At 34.8% G+C, this 18,187-nt stretch overlaps 1 protein-coding gene across 1 annotated transcript; it reads left to right on the forward strand.

The window, feature by feature from the left end:
- The first annotated feature begins 1,003 nt into the window (after positions 1–1,003).
- Positions 1,004–17,635, forward strand: LOC125662158 (stabilin-2-like). The gene is made up of 13 exons (XM_056142943.1): positions 1,004–1,092; positions 1,874–1,949; positions 2,123–2,214; positions 2,302–2,514; positions 2,628–2,729; positions 3,326–3,478; positions 7,591–7,740; positions 7,837–7,986; positions 10,561–10,704; positions 10,832–10,981; positions 11,078–11,227; positions 17,037–17,252; positions 17,457–17,635. The coding sequence occupies exons 1-13, from the start codon at positions 1,068–1,070 to the stop codon at positions 17,633–17,635; spliced, it is 1,800 nt and encodes a 599-aa protein (XP_055998918.1). The 5' UTR covers positions 1,004–1,067.
- Positions 17,636–18,187: the final 552 nt, after the last annotated feature.

Here is an 18,187-nt window from a genome sequence, read left to right on the forward strand (position 1 = left end):
CTTGATAAAAGATCAATATAACAAATAGTGATTAATCTTATAACTCCTAAAAGCAATACAAAATGGAAAGTTGGGCAAATACGGACCCTTGGATATACCAGAGGTGAGAGGAGGTGCCTAGGAGGAGTAAACATCCCCTGTCGACTGGTCGTACCCGCCTTGAGCCCTATACAATGATCATGTAAATGGAATTATCTGTATTCAAAATCAGTGTACCGAGAACGGCCTAACAATTGGAATTAAACAAAGTAATTAACATTCGACTCAATGATAAGTTGTATTGGCATACTAGATTGTTATAACGACCATAGAATTTGCATAATGCTGACATTAAACGAGACTGTTAACACTCCTGCACCATCAATTTGTTTATCAATAACCTGCCTCGATGTGAGTTAAAGTGTCCAGGAAGAGAACTCATTCCCTGTTGATAGGATCCATGCGCTACTAAGTATTTGTTTTAGTCAGGTAAACGTAGAATATTTTCTGCGACAATAAGCTGAGAGATATACACCCTCTATGCAGGTGATACCAAAAGTAACGGATGAAATTTTATACACAAAATACAGATGTAAAAATCAAGAATTTAATGGATATATCCTTGTAATAAGTTTCTATGGATTTGTTTAGACGGAGGTGGACAAATACTAACAAAATGACAAGAATCATTGATAGTAGGAAAACACGGGTCATTGGAATTTTCTAATGTCAGATCAGGTGTCTAGGAAGAGGAGTCATCCTCTGTTGACATAATTCATCCGCCACTAGATGTTTGTTTGAGTCAGATAAACGTAGAACATGATCTATATATCTAATCAGGTGAGAAACATATACACCGTATGCAGCTGATAATAAAAGTATCAAATGAGGTATTATACACAAAATGCAGCTGTTAAAATTAAACAATAATGACAATTTCCTTAATTTTAAATGGTACTAAGAATAACAACGAGGAAGCGAGCGTAATTGTCACGTAGAGTATATTCATAATTCAAATTTGCATATGTGGATATGTTTACGTTTTGCTATATAATGAATACATGCTAAAATAAATCAGACAGACAGCCATGATGAGGGGGATGGAGTTAGTCGGTAAGTAACTGGTGATCTCAATACAAATATTTTGCTTTAGTAATATCTTTCAACGTAGTTCAAAGTTGTAACCACAAATTTAATACATTGTATCTCTTGAAAACTCTGTTGTGCATAATTTCGTTCAATAATTTTACTTAATCGCACCTAAAAATTGTTGCAAAATGAACAAGTGAAGATAATGAACAGTGATCAATCTAAAAATTCCCACCGAATACAAAATTAAGAGAAGGGCAAATTCAGAACCCGAAGATGCCAGAGATGGGATTAAGTACCTAGAAGGAGCAAGCATTCACTTTGTACCAGTCACACCCACCGATATTATGCTAATAAAATATTCCGTAGTCAACCGCAAACTGAAATTAGATCATCAGGATGTGTTAAATGTATTTCTATTAAACAACATTATGAGAAATTAACATAATGCAATATATTGTTGAACATTGACATCTAAGCAACGGATGTTAATAAGCCAGGATATAAGGATCAAGGTATGTGTGACAGGTTTACAATGGGTGCAATTTCCTACGCACCTGCTCCCTACTCTGATGTTTCCGGAACTTATTTTTTATTTTTGTTATCGATCTCTGTTTGTTAACTTCACTTTATTCAAACTAAATTTTACAGGAATAATTTCTTTATGATTACAAAATATTACATACTCTTTTAAATCCAGTTTTGAAATTTATGGTGAAAGCCCTTATAATTAATCTTGTTTTATCTCCACTTCGTTTGAGCTATATATTTATGTTTACTTCCCTGTTTCCTTTTCTATTTATAGATATATTTCTATTCGTGATCGGTCTGAATGGGATTTTGTTGTCGCCCAAGTCAATGTTTTCTCTGCATTTCCAAGAGTAAGATTTTCCTTTGAAACACCCAATTTAGAGATTTGTTTCTTTTTGTACACCTTGATACTTAATGTTTTTAAATTGTCGTAAAATGATTTTAAAAAATGGAATATTTAATAAATTTGTGCCGAAACTGTAGCAGGGATCCACGCTATGATGAACAATTCTTGCATTTGCAGGGAATTCAGAATTCAAGATATTATCCGGTTCGTACAGAGCGATCAAAGTTGTGAATTTTTTCTACAGGAAATCCCATCACTCATTCGACAAGGTATTGCGCAATAACAAATGCCATACAAAGAAACAAGAAATCATATTTAGGTGTTTAAGATTCTCTACCCCATTCTTAACATTTCAGACAACTTGACATCTCATCAAAATGGGGAGACTTGCACACTTCTCACTTCCTTCGACAATTCGTCATCAAATGAAACGATCCGGCTTAGCGGTATTGTTGTAAGGCTCTATGCAAATGTCAAGAAATATGAATTTTCTATGATGCCTAACCAATGCAAAGGAAACACTTCATTCAACGAAATTCAGATTCATGTCTCATGTCAACCTACAAAAGGTAATACATACATATATATTCTCCTAGTAACAATCCAGAATATACATATATATTGAAATAGATACATGCATTTGCATTATATTATTGTTTGACTTCCTTTCCTTATATTGTAGCACATAACGTAAACATATGCGATGATGGAAGAGGTTGCAACACTGGAAGAGAATTCTGCAGAAAGCTATTTGAGGATGAAAATGAAAAAGAGCTTTGTATTGGTACAGAATACTTTATTATTGACTATTTTAATTATTGCATTCTAGAATCAAAATTATACTGTGTCTCATTAAATTTCTTGGGGATCAAACTTTGTGAATTTTCCATCATAAAGTTTTGTCGATGGTGAATTTCTTAGTAAGATACTTTATGTTCGTTCGTGACAAAAAATGGTGAGAGGTGATATTGGTTTAACCCCCACTAAAACAACGAAATTTGATACTCAATGAAATATCACAAACAATGGTATATCTATCACTGAACAAAACTGTACAGACACAACTATTTAGCCTGCTGAAAACACAGTGCAAAATGTTTTGAATACTCTGATTCTTATTTTAATATAAGCACGACGCAACCTTTTTGAATCCTGTGACAAGGACGTGCAGTACACACAAACCACTAAATGCAAGAATATGTTCTGCTATTGCAAGAAAGTATTTGAAGTAATGGGTAGTAAATGCTTACCTGGTTAGTAGAGACTACACATAAAGAGAACAAATGATATCCACTAGGATTTTGCTATGTTTAATTTCATGTTTGAAAGTAAAATGACTCCTGATAAAAGCAATGGAATATATGTATTTACATTGTATAGTTGGGATGTCTTTGAACGAATCATGCTCTCACGACCGTCAGTGCACTGGTACTGCAAACGCTGGAAGGTGTCAACAGAACAAACAGGGTCGAGGTGGTGGTGTTTGTTCCTGCGACCCAGGATTCTTTCAAGAGGGTTCGAATTGTTTACAAGGTATGCCCCTTTTAAAACCCAACATATTTTGACAGTATTAGTAAGAAAATTTACATATCTGGACAAATAATGGAAGGTAATTTATTAGTATGTCACTTCTGTGCTGCAAGTTTTCCAAACCAATACTGTGTTCTATGCTTATGTTTATGCTATCTATAAGCAGGATACAGATACACTGTACACATGTATGACGATAATTCCTGTTTGTAATAACAGTTGTATGTATCCCTTTATGCATAACAACCTTTATCATATCAAATAATACCGATTTTGTAAAGTCTGCAGTAAAATACTTTGAATATGATTTATCGTGGAGGATCATAGTGTCACAAATGAAATGACGTCATCGTGACAGTAGCTACATGTAGATCCGGTTTGAAACACCCATCGAAATTGTGAATATGGATGGATTAAAATAAATGAAACTTAATACTTTGTGGCAGACCCATTTGATTATAATATCTTGAGAATTCCTTTAGAAAGTGATTTGAACATTTTCTTTATAGAACTCCCCCCAAAAACAACAATGACCAACACTTTTAATAATATATTATTTGAATCTGGTGATTATGATGGCTACAGTACACCATAGCTATTTTTGAAAATGTCACTCCATGTGCTATGCATTGTCGCAATGTCGTCTTGAAAAATAAAGTTATTTTGGGGGAAATGTCTGAAAGCAACTGATACTAGTTCATTATGGATGATCTTTATGCATTTTAGGCGTTTGTAATACAGTTAAAAACTACCAAGGTACGAGGTCCTTTCCAAAATATACAACCCCAAATACCTATGATGACTTATGCGCCGTGACCAGTACTTATGTATTAGAACATTCACTCTCTACCACACGTATGTCCACTTACCACTTAACCTAAAATCAGAAACTGACGTGTTTCATACCGATTGTTAAGCCGTTCTTGGCACACTGATTTTGACTGTGGATAACTCCGTTTACCTGATCAGGATATGGGGCTCACGGCGGGTGTGACCGGTCAACAGGGGATGCTTACTCCTCCTAGGCACCTGGTCCCACCTCTGGTGTGTCCAGGGGTCCGTGTTTGCCCAACTATCTATTTTGTATTGCTTGTAGGAGTTATGAGATTGATCACTGTTCCTTATCTTCACCTTGCATATGGTTCAAGTCACCATTTAAGTTTCGTTGCTTTCCCCTTTAGCCCAAGCTGCACTTTTATGTTTAATTTACCTCTTAAATTTGACTGTTTACATAACAACACGCCTTTTAGATTTCTTCCGAAACACGAGAGCTTTTCACAGGTTCTTCTGAAACAGAATTTTCTCTAAAATGGTTGAATATTTGAGTAATTTTTCGACCCGGTCTTCTTTATCAACCTCAAAACTGATTGTTTGCACGTCTTTTTATAGAATGCCATAACTGTCTTGTGGAGTTATTTTGATATTTAGTGATGTGTATACATAAATATGTGATGTTCTTTTCTCATTACGCCATGTGCTTCTCTCATGTCATGTGCTTTTCTCATCATGTCATGTGCTTCTCTTATTCTGTCATGTGCTGCTCTCATCATGTCATGTGCTTCTCTCATTATGTCATGAGCACTAATTATTTCATGGGCATTTATCATTATGTCGTGTGCTTCTTTACTATCTGTTGTGCACTAATTATAATGTCATGAACATTAATTATTATGTGATGTGCATCTCTCATGTCATGTGCATTCATCATTATTTCATGTGTATTTACCAACCTGTCATGTGCATATTTTATACCATTATGCAATGTGCTTTTCTGATTATGTCATATTCACTTATTATGTCATGTGCTTTTTGTCGTTATGTGATATGCTTATGTGTTTATATGATGTGATTTTTTTGGTTCATTACGTCTAGAACAAACATCGTATTGCTATGTGCAAATATCATTATGTTGTGTGCAAACTTCTTTATGATGGTGATCAAAGTCACCTAACGTGATAACTGTAAAGCTAGAAAATGGCGGATGGAATGATAAATGAAAAATGCTGAACTGGCATTTAGAGTTTTCAGAGAAATTAAGTCCGAAAGAGCAAATATTGCTGTTATTGACTTTGAGTTTTGGCAGCTGGAGGCTCTTATATATTTAATTTCCATGTTGCTTTTACTCTAGATAGTGTTTAATTAAGATTAAAAATCGACTATTTGGACGCCTCAAATCTAGTGATCTGAAATACACACAATGTAGAGTAAAATTGTGTAGGGATTATATACCCATGTCTTTCCGGTCACCAATAATCAAGATCAACAACAGCAGGATTTGCTGTCTTGGGCTTCACAGGAAGCTAAGAAAGTTTGCCGAGGTAATAATTTATTGTTAGCAGCATACGCTGAAAAAAGTGGTATATAAAACCAATCATTATTATCATTATGATCTGTTTGAAAACCCCAAGATCAGTTCAGCATTTTTCATTTATCACAAATCAGCTGCAATCCTAAAACAACATGAAAAAACTTGAAATACATCCTGACTCAACTTGTACGAACTGACGTGACTTCCTGTGCACTCTGGGGAAGGCGCCGAAATCGTAAGGAAATACTTTCAATAGAAAAATAACGATTATGTCACAAGTCAGCAGTCCCTCCTATTACATCGATGCTGATTCTATCATTGTATCCGTAAGTTTTCAACTTGACAGTTATCATGTCACGTGACCATGATCATCTAAAACATGCCATAATGATGAATGTTATTGGCATGATTAGTGCTCATGGCATCATGATAGGAGCACATGGGATAATGCGTATGGTCAGTTTTTAAATCGAGATAAGCTACTGACAAACAAGTTGATGATACAAGGGTTTCAATAGTCTCATTTAAAGTCGGCAACTCGCAAATTATATGATCGTTATAACGATCTCGATTGCCAATACAACCTATCATTGAGTCAGAATTGAAGCACATCGCATAGTGATGTATACGCAATCACTAAATAACAAACGAATATGAATTGACGGCTTAGCCGTTCCATATCTCCCCATTTTCTTATTGTTCTCCATGGAACCCATGTCCGTATACAACTAAATCACAACAGACATTGCACATCTGTTTTGTACCAAACCCCTAGCATTATCGGACTGTTTTATCTCGCTCTGAGTGTTAGTTACAATTCCTTGTTTTGAATTTTGTGAAAAATCTTTAGAAATCCTTGTTTTCTATTTACGTTCCAAATGTCGCATGTCATTGTGTCATAAAGACTTATACTTCATATCTAATTATAAATGTGACGATATGTTACCCATTTACGTGCTCTATTAAGTTTACATGAATTCTGAGATATATTACAGGTAATAAACGTGTTGAACTTTCCTGAGCCGACATTTGGGCGCCATTTTGTTGAAGATATTGTGATTCACCACTGTAACTCTAATGCATTACATTGGGTTTCTAAAAGGCAAAGTGAAACAAAGTACGTTTACGATACCAGACCGGACATAAAAATATCCGGAAATCGTAATTTTGAAAAATAAAAAAAAATCCGGGCGTGGCGATATTCGAGGGGCGGTCGGGAATGATAATCTACTAATTAATTTATTTGCCCTAATAATGCATATTTTTACTCTTGTTTTGTTCTTTTCTTTTTATCGTCATTGCACATTGAAATGTTAACAATCATGTATGTTGTATGCCCGAGAGGGCCCTAATTTGGAAATAAATCATATTCATTCATAGAATGATGGAATACAATTTTTGAGTAACGAAAGACTTCAACTGAAATTATTTAAATCACAAGATTTTCCCATAAAGGAGTAATCACCCCGTGCTCAAGGCACGGATTTATTGTTGTATAAATTTTCCCACAGGTGTAATTATTAATTATATGTAGTCGACGCCTTTTCCAATCTTGTGAATCACACAGACAATGTACAGGAACTTATGGGGCACGGGAATGCAAGGTCATCGCTGGTATACAAATGTGTCACTGTCCGGATAATTACACAGTTTTTCGAAACTTTTGTTTAAAAGGTTTGATGTGAAATATAATTTGGTAACAATAAGATGCTATCGAAATGGGAGGGACATCATCAACTGTTTCTAAATTATAGTGATCATATACAAGTAGCTAAATTTGTGCTAAAATTTGTTGATATGTTAATAGTTGGGTCAGTCATAGGGGAGACGTGTACAGCAAATGCAGAATGTACCGGTACACAAAATGGCGGAAGATGTGTCTACAGCGAGGCTACACGGACTCAAACATGTGCCTGCGATGAGGATTTTCTAACAAATGGTTCATATTGTTTACCAGGTTGGACATTTTCGCAGGAAGATATTTATTCCCTTTTACCTTTTAATATGATATGTTCATTTGGTAAACGATGTTTAATTCATTCTTGTATTATAGTGAACAAAACGCTTTTTGAGACTTGTGAAGTAGACGATCAGTGCAATGGAACATTGGGTTTGGAGATATGCAGAACAGTTGGTGATAGAAAGATGTGTGTCTGTGGATCTCAATATATAGTGGACATGACTTCCTTAACATGTCACAAAGGTATGAGAAAATATGAAAATACAAAATTACGCGCAATATAATGGACCCACAATATTGATGGGGAAATTTAGACAGTTTCAGACTACTACCCCCCCCCCCCCTGTACACAATTTAATGTTTTCATTAATCGGACAATTTAAACACCATTTTTTGTTGTTATCATATTGCTTGTCAAGAATTTTACACAACTTAAACGGTAACATCTCCCTTCATCCCTTCTGATACATTGAAAAATATAATTAATGTTAGCACGGAGCTCTATAAAGTCCAATCTGCAGTTTGGTCATATTTCATTATTCAATAACTTATTTTTTAAATAATAAAAAAATGTTAGTAGGGTTAGCATTTGATATGTGACTATAACAATGACCTGTGTATAACTTGTACATTCCATGCAAATTCGAATGGGTTTTCGCCTCAGTAGAACAACGGGGGGTCAGCTAATTCGTGTATCTGAAATCAACAGAAGCGATTGGCTTCTTACGGAAAGTGTGAAATACATTGGGTCGGTGCAAGATACCCATGATCGTAGACTAGATCTGATATCGCGCCGACCCAATATATTCTACACTTTTCATAAGAAGTCAAAATCCAAACTAACGAAACGTATACACTGTGACAAAGACCCTAGGAACTTGCATGGTATATACTTATTATTAAAAAAATCATTGCATTATCCAGATACTTCCGATGAACATTTCGTTTATGAAAATGTCTATCAAAGTACATTGAACATAAGTATCGGTCAAATGCAATTAACTCTGGATTTTAAAAATAAACCATCCAATAGTTTGGATTTTTGCTTCTATTAATTATGTAATAAATTCCAATTTGTTTATCATCGACAATGCTCCAATTTCTATATTGGATCAAGTTATATTTGTCAAGTTGCATATTAACAAAATAAATTGGAATTAATTATGTACCTTCAACAGTGCATTAGAGAGAGAGAGAGAGAGAGAGAGAGAGAGAGAGAGAGAGAGAGAGAGAGAGCACATCGGTAATTATTGAATATCCCTAATACATGTTTGCTTTTCATTTACTGAATATACTAATTCGCATTCAAAACAGGAATTGCCTGCAAGTACGCCTTATTTAAATTATTTAAACATAGAATTTAAGAATATTTCAATGAAGAAAGGGAAAATAAAATTAAAAAAAATCAAAACGAGGTTTTCTGAAAAACATAATATATAGTGTTTGGTATCGTTGGATTTGGCTCAAAATCCTGAAAAACAATATAAGTATTGGAGTGAAAATATTGACATTTTTTCTTTTTTGTTAACTCCACCGTTATCATGATTCTTTAGCCTGTGGCATATTTTCACATCTGCAAGGCTTCCGTGGCCGGAACAAAGCTCATAGAAGCTGTATGTATTCGCAAATAACACACACCGTGGAACATGGAGGACAAGGTGCATCTCCGTGGATTTTCCACCGTGGTGTTTCCACGGTGAGGTGTATAAAACTCGTGTCGTATACTGTAGATAAGGCAATACAACTCGAGATTCCAAGTCTGACAGTGTATGAATTTCTTCCAAAGGCTACATGGCTAAATATTTGCACGTATGTTTTTCTTCAGGAATTGCCCAACAAAAGCGTTTTCTCTTCATATCATTAACAACGGAAGTGACTTCCTATGCATAACGGGGAGGTTGATCAATGTTCGTTATCTTCGTCTTTCATGAATATGTTTGCTCAAGACTTAATGAACCAAACAAACATGAGGAAAGCACATCACCTAGTGACATAAAAATGCACATTACTTAATGGTGAATGTACATGACATAATGACACAAGCACGTCATATAATTAAACAAACAATTCACATAATGATAAATGTTAATGACATGATAATTCGTGCTGATATCATAATGAGAGAAGCACATGGCATAATAAGAGAAACAAATGACACAGTGAGAGAAGCACATGGCATAATGAGTAAAGCACATCACATAATGATGTATACACATTCACTAAATACCAAACGAACATGGGATGACGGTTTAGTCGTTCCATATCTTCCCATTTTCTTATTGTTCTGCAAGAGACCCATTTCCGTATACAACTAAATCACAACACACATTGTATTTCTGTTTCCTACTAAGCTCGTAGCAGTATCGGACTGTTTTATCCCGCTCTGAATGCTAGTTACAATTCCTTGTTTTAAATTTTGTGATAAAACTTTAGAAATCCTTGTTTTCTATTTACGTTCCAAACGACACATGTCATTGTGTTACAAAGAATTGTATCTCATATCTAATTATAAATGGGACGACATGTTACCCATTCATGTGATCTATTTAGGTTTACACGAATACAGGTAAATAAATGTGTTGAAGCTTCCCGAGCCAATATTTGGGCGCCATTTTGTTGATGATATTGTGATTCACCACTTAAACTCTAATGCATTACATAGGATGATCGAATGTCATGGTTTGAGTAATGAAAGAACTCAACTGAAATGATTAAAATCACATGGCTTTTCCCATTATACAGCAGTACTCAACCCATACTAACGGTAAGGATTGATTGTTGTATAAATAACCACACAGGTGTAATTATTCATTATAGGTAGTCGACGCCTTTTCCAATCTTGCGAATTCCACAGACAATGTACAGGAACTTATGGGGCACGGGAATGTAAGGTCATCGCTGGTATAAAAATGTGTCACTGTCCGAATAATCACACAGTCGTTCGAGACGTTTGTGTAAAAGGTTTGATGTATAACATGATTTTGTAACGATAAGATATTACTAAAATGGGAAGGATATCATCAAATTATTCTAAATTATAATGATCGTAAAGATAAATATGGGTTCATATGTGTTGATATGTTAACAGTTGGGTCAGTCATAGGGGAGATGTGTATAATCGGTGAAGAATGTACCGGTACACAAAATGGCGGGAGATGTGTCTACAGCGAGGCTACGCGGACTCAAACATGTGCCTGCGATGAGGATTTTCTAACAAATGGTTCATATTGTTTACCAGGTTGAACGTTTTTGCAGGAAGAGATTTATTCGCTTTTGCATTTTATTATAATATGTTCATTCTTTAAACGATGTTTATTTCATTCTTGTATTATAGTCAATAAAAAGCTTTTTGAGACTTGTGAAGTAAATGATCAGTGCAATGGAACGTTGGGTTTGGGGATATGCAGAACATTTGGTGATAGAAAGGTGTGTGTCTGTGGACCTCAATACATAGCTGACATGGCTTCCTTAACATGTCACAAAGGTATGGGTAAAATCTGAAAATAAAAAATTACGCGCAATATAACAAACCCACGATATTGTTAAATGTGTTTTTGATATATAGATAGCAAGCTGCTTAGAACAAAAACAATTGTAAGCATTATATCAAAATATAGATACCAAGCACTTCCTAAATCTACTGAAGATGATTAATAAATCAAGTCAAGTATCATTGTTGGTTATATTATGCAGTGATAACATATATATATTTATATACAATGCATTTTGATAAAAACAAAACGTGAAAACAAATTCCGAGGTATTATTCTGAAATTATCAATAAAATGTGTATTATGAAATAAGTCAATGGCGTCAGGCGATCTCGTTGATCACGAATTAGATACAGGTGTTTCACTGTGATTAGGAAGAATCATGGATACAGAAAACATAAAAACTTCCATCAACACCTTGTATTAGTTTGTTACTCATTGATCATGAGCATTGTACCATTAACCAGGTTCGTCTCAATTTTGAATAGAAATAGCACTACATGGATGTAAAAGAAAATGGCTAGGTTTCAAAACTTGGTGATATACAAAGTGTATCAAATTATCAGTTGGGAAGGGAATATTTGATGCGTGCACAATGGATGCACAATGGACTAGGACAAAGAATGCAGATGTGTGCCAATACAGTACAGTGAGCCAAGGTAACAACTGTGCTTGTAAGGATGGATTTGAATGGGTGAATGTATCATGTGTACCAAGTAAGAGAATGTAGAATCTCAAACAGCAACCATTGATCATAAATGCTAACAAAAATCTTATACCTAAAATCAAATCTCATTGAATTAAGGAAAAAATTTATTATTTTTTCGTTGGATATACAAAAAAGGACGGAAAACTGCATCATTGTGCGTAGCGCATGATGCAAAAGTTTTCCGTCTTTTTTTTTGAGGTACAGGTATACCTCCATCCAACGAAAAAGCAATGAATTTATTCCTTATCATTTAATATTTTAAAACATTGAGTTCATATGATGAAACATTATGTGATTTGAGTTGAATTAACGAATTATTCTTGGACTACATTCTATATAATTTCGAGATAGTAATTTGTGAATACACAACTTAAAAAAAAACTAAGTTTACTGTTGAGCAAACGGGTTTCTTGTGGACTGAAGAATGAAGTTTTGAAAGGAGGAGTTAGATATAATTCCTGTTGAGAAAAAATTTGCATGAATTTTGTTGAGTGGAACTGGAATTAAGTGCAAAGTTCGATGCCAGTACTAACGGAAAGCGTGGGATATGTGCATAATCATGATGTGGAATGCAAGGTAGGGTTCTCTTGAGGGTTATCACGGCTTTCAGGTGGACAAGTAACTGTTACAGAAGGTTTTTCGAGTTTTATCAGTGAATTTCTAAGGCGTCACAGCTGTTGTAACGTCGTATGGAAGTTTCGTTTCGGTGCCCACTCATAAACATATTATGCCAGAGTTCAAAACCATAGTCGTTAAGGGCTACGATATTAGGGTATCTCTGAGGCAGTGTGCGGTATATCTGGTATTTGGGTTCGCGTTATGAAGGAAATTGTCGCAAACTGCAAATGGATTGTTGTCATCCCCGGTTGAATACAAATAACTCTCAGCTCGAAATTGCAGAAGCAAATGTGTGTTGTTATAGTGGGGTGTGTGTCCTCAAATGGCCCTGTTTATTTCATTTTGCATAATTGATTATTATTTATATTTGATATTTGTTTGCTTTTGTTTAAATAATTTATAGAGATCGATAGATTTGTTAAGTTTTTCTTTTCAGGTTTCCCTAATCTATATATAAATACGAAGCATCCAGAGGAATCCCTAACATTCCAATAGAAAATAGTTCCGGCCATTTATTTTTTTTATCGTTGGATACGATATTCCAATAATTTTTCAACCAATGACAAAGGGTGTAACATGCAAAATTAAATGATTTATAAGCATTCATTAAAAGTTGTATTTACTTTAACAGTATTTATATTACATGTAATTAATTCACACTAATATGGTCAACATACTTTGTTTAGTTGACCCTTGCTACGGCACGTTTGATCGTCGCCGATCATTCGTGGTGCACGTTTGGTTGCCGGCGACCATTCATGCCACACGTATCGTCACAGGGCAATTTAATATGCCGTGAGGATGGACACGATTGATCGCCAATTTTAGGCCATACCCGAGTACGAATGGTCGCCACCCAAGCTGTCACTCCTAAACACTAACTTTGCTTTCCTCCTCCTCCTCCTCCTCCTACTCCTCCTCCTCTTTCTTCTTTTTCTCCCTTCTAATCATCCTCCTCCTTCATCTCCAATTTCTTTCGGTTAGATCAAACCGAATACTTGTTTAGAATTGGTGGGCTTTCTAGTGCATAAAATTATGTACAAAGTGTTGTTTATGTCGAATTCAAAGATTTCATTTTATTGTCAAATCATAACAGATGGCAGTACTTGTTTTGTATTTCACTCTGTATGCTCATGTGTATTTGTATGCATGTCTGGGCACGCATACTTATCAGGATGTATGTCACCCCATGTTAATATCTACTCCTTTATAAAGGTATCTTATATAATCTATAAGATATCTTCTATTCTGAATAAGATATCTGATAAATTTTATAAAATGTCTTATATAACTTGCAGTTCATAATATATCTCATAGAATATATGATATTTTTCAAAACTATATGAGACATCTCATAAAGTTTGTAAGATATCTTGTATATTAAACAAGATATCTTATAAAGTTTATGAGATATCTTATAAGATATAGGAGATATAAAATTATTCTTGTAAGATTTTTTATCAAACGTATAAGATATCTCATATGTTTTATAAGAAAATATCTCATAAATGCTTTTTCAAAAAAAGATATCTCATCAACTTTATGAGATATCTTATAAACATACGGGATATGAAATGTTTTACAAGATGTCTTATACATGTTTTGAAAAGAAATTCATACTGTTATGGATCAGAATTACCCAGTAGCAGAATTTACTAACAAATGCAATCAAACAAATAATTTATTTGCAATTCTTGAAAGCAAATTATAATAGTAGTAATGGAACTAACATACGATACGTGAACAATAAACAATGTCCGTGCCGAGTTGAATCTGTATATAAAACAAATCACAAATGGGTTGTTTATTTACGACGAAATTCCTAAATCCTAGTCCCAGATATAGCATAATCCAAAATGCCTAAAGTACTTGTTTAACTAGAACTAAATATCGGCTAAATTCATAGTGTATTTATAATCAGAATACACTTTATGGTTCATTCTTGATAGACACCGTTCGTCATCTTTCTACTATATGATAAACATCGAACTCTACAACAATCTAGGTCATAGATGTCACTCAAGTGCAAGCATTACACAACAATATGATAATATATATAGTTTATAATATATCTTATAAAAATTGATTTATGAGATATCTTATAAAAATAGAAGATATCTTGTAAAGTTTAAGAAATATCTTACAAAACATAAAGAATACCTTATAAAGTTGAAGAAATATCTGACAATACATAAGATATGTTATGTATTTTACAAGATATCTTACGAAATATATGAGATATATTATAAAATTTCTTTTATAAAATACTTTATAAAAGTTATTATTGACATTTGCAACTATATTTTTCTACTTAACACTATTACGAACATTACGTATTTATCACTGCATAAATCCACTACAGGGTCAACAGCCGTGACGGCTGTGCGTATCAACATTTGTTAAAAGTAGGTAATACGTACTACTTTTACTAAGGCAATACACATCTAGCAAACGCTCTCACTTACTACAGAAGTATATCAACAGATGAAATGAACATCACAAAATGTATTTATGGTCTTATTTGTATTCCAAGCAGTGAATTTTCATCAATAATTGATAAAAGCATTTCTTTAAACAATGTATTTATACTTACTAATGTATGTCTAAAATTTTGTCTGCTTCAACTTCACCGTGGTCATCGGGGACATTAGGCTTTAGCAAAAAGGTAATTCACAGGATGTATGGTCGATAAGTCGTCGGTGTGCAGGAAGACTTACACCCCTACTGCCTCCGTGCCATAGCAGCCATAAGGTAATTGATGTCGGTTTCCAAGTTTATGTCGGGACATCGAAGCGAGGCGTCGTTAAAAACCTATTACAGAAATTTATCGAGTCAAAAGAAGCGTTCAGTGAGCTTATGTTTCTCAACAATTACACATCCAAATCTAAACCGTCCCTTACCTTCGTGCACTTCCACATTCTTTTCTTCGATGTTTAGTTCTTTCCGGAGATTCATCTGAGCTGCGTCCTCTGTCCTGTCTATAAATGCTTTGCCTACACCTGACGTCTGCCGCCCTGTTCTTCATTTTCCTCCACTTCAGTCTTCTGTTAACTCCGTAATATCCACAGAATATCTTTCAAAATCGATCTTCATCGTCTTCTCTTTCCAAAAGTGAAAGCGCATCACAACTGTAAGTGTAACCTTGTGCACCCCTGATTAAATCATGCCCCCCTAAAATTAGACATTTGGAAGAGTTTCGCATTATATACTTCCGAGTCAATGTATATGTATACGTTGATATGCTTGCTTTTTAGCGTCTTAATAATCAAAACAGTTCTTAATTTGATGGAACTTTGTTTTGTGTTTTCGTCATTTTGAACATATATGACGCTTCGTTGTGCAGGTCAACAATGTGAAATGTATGGCAACGTGTTGTTAACAGAATTCAGCAATATTGCCGATCACAAAAATCTAAATTTAAGTCTTGAGGTATCGTTTAAAAATATTTATCGGGATATAATTACGGGTTGGTACGTGATCAAATTTTCACGGGACCAACAAGTATTTATATCCCGATAAATATTTTTAAATGATACCTTGTTTCTTAATTAAATACCATATTAGAGTGAATGAGCTATCTTAAATCCAAAACGTTAAGACATCTTATAAAGTTTATGAGATATATCATATACTGTTTAAGATAACGCGTATAAAAACATATCAAGCTATTTTATATCTTTTATACGATATCTTATAAGATTTATGAGATATCTTTGAAGAAAAGTAAATGTAAAAACGGCATGCCATAGGATGGTGTGTAGAGTACGGTGTTGTTAAAATGTTGCGACTCGTGTGTTTGAAAGATAAATTCACATCTAATTTCATCCGGATATGTCTAGGTTTTTTGTTTGTTGGCTATGTATCGTTCTTCACTTGTGTTAAAAATGTGTGCACGTATGTGCGTGCGTAATGCAAAACAAACTTTGTTACACATGAATGAACCCATATACGTACACACGCACATAGCTACACACATGCACGTATACGCACATGCATGCACACATACACAAGCGCACACACTCACACCGTCACTCAAACACACAGACGCGCACGAACGAACACACACACACATGAACACATACACTTTTTTGCAAAACAAAAGCAAATTTGAGGTCTGGGACAGGGGGCTTGGGTGGCGACCATTCGTATTTGGGTATGGCCAAACATTGACGACCATTGGTGCCCATCCTCACGGCACATTCAGTTGTCGGACGACGATACGTGTGGCATGTTTGATCGATATGAATAAAGCGTGCCGCACGTATCGTCGCCGGGCGACCAAACGTGCCAAGGTGACCAAACGTGCCGTAACAGACCCTGCCATAAGAAAGGAAAATCAATGTGTTCTTCCCAATACCCTGCTTGGTTTTTCGGATATTTCGTTTGGGCGATGTGCAATGGTCGATTGTTTATACGGTTTTTGAATACAACATAAACAAACAAAGCATTCCTAACTTTCATTATTTACATTTCAGTTGGTAGACAGCTGCTTGAATCCTGTGAGTGTGGTTTGCAATGTAACGGGACTACAAATGCAACTGTGTGTGGATTGTTTGGAAACAGATCACTATGCTTTTGCAATAAAGGCATTGTTGAGTCTAAAGGGAAATGTACCGAAGGTAACCATAGTTATGGACATCTTCACTTAAACAACAAAATGCAAGAGAGAGAGAGAGAGAGAGAGAGAGATGGTGAGAGTTATGTCTTACAAACTTTGACGGCAAGGCCGTGGAGTTATATAATGCGGGATTGAATATATTTTGTTGTACGTTTAGGCACTATTTTGCTGCAATTATTTTTATCTCAAGAGATCGATACAGCAGACTAAGCTTTCGAGTTTGAAATCTAATGTGATTAGTGTTGATATATTGCTACTAATACCGTGTATTCAGCAGGTAAAGGTCTTGGTGAATCATGTGAAATTGACAGTGTACAGAAACACTACATGCTGGTGTTTGTGGTGAAAATAGTTCGTGTTCCTGCGATTGCGGGCTCATCAGAGAAGACAAAGGCTGTGTTAGAGGTTAAATTTTACAATTACACAACCTTAAATATATTGATGAGTCATTCGTGAATTTTGTTTTCAGATATTTGAAATTAGTCATTGTTCGTTATCTTCGGTCGTTTATGAATAGTTACAACTATTAATTCCATATTTAACATTTACAATGATTTATTTCTTAAATACCCACTCCTCCTTAGCACCTGATCCTACCTCTGGTGTATCCAGGGGTAAGTGTTTGCCGTGCTCTTTATTTTGCATTCTTTATAGGAGTTATGAGATTGATCGCCTTTCGTTATTTTCACCTTCTCGTATAGTTTGAAAACTATTAAGGCTAAAACAAATCTTAAAAGAATTCTATTTCTAGAAAGTATACATTTAGACGCAGTACATGGATAGGTACGAATGAAATCAGTATGGTAATGAGGTCATCAGTAGCTGACCGCTGTAACGTCATGACAGTTGTTACAGCTTGATCAATGTATATTGAAATACATGTGTATGCATACAAAAGTTCATTTTTAGGACCATGTCAAATGATATATAAAAACTGCTTAAAATCTTTCAACTTTCCATGATTGAATTACGTGTTATACATATAGCCCTATGAGTAGAAATAACCCG

The sequence above is a fragment of the Ostrea edulis genome, chromosome 7 (assembly GCF_947568905.1).
Source record: "Ostrea edulis chromosome 7, xbOstEdul1.1, whole genome shotgun sequence".
Classification (NCBI taxonomy): domain Eukaryota; kingdom Metazoa; phylum Mollusca; class Bivalvia; order Ostreida; family Ostreidae; genus Ostrea; species Ostrea edulis.

What these genes read in the sequence shown, in the direction of transcription:
- LOC125662158 (XM_056142943.1), top strand. Translation starts at nt 1,068, where the DNA reads ATGATGAGGGGGATGGAGTTAGTCG. An exon ending in GGGTTCGAATTGTTTACAAG is followed by an intron (nt 3,479 to 7,590) that starts GTATGCCCCTTT and finishes ATATGTTAATAG; the next exon opens with TTGGGTCAGTCATAGGGGAG. An exon ending in TCGAGACGTTTGTGTAAAAG is followed by an intron (nt 10,705 to 10,831) that starts GTTTGATGTATA and finishes ATATGTTAACAG; the next exon opens with TTGGGTCAGTCATAGGGGAG.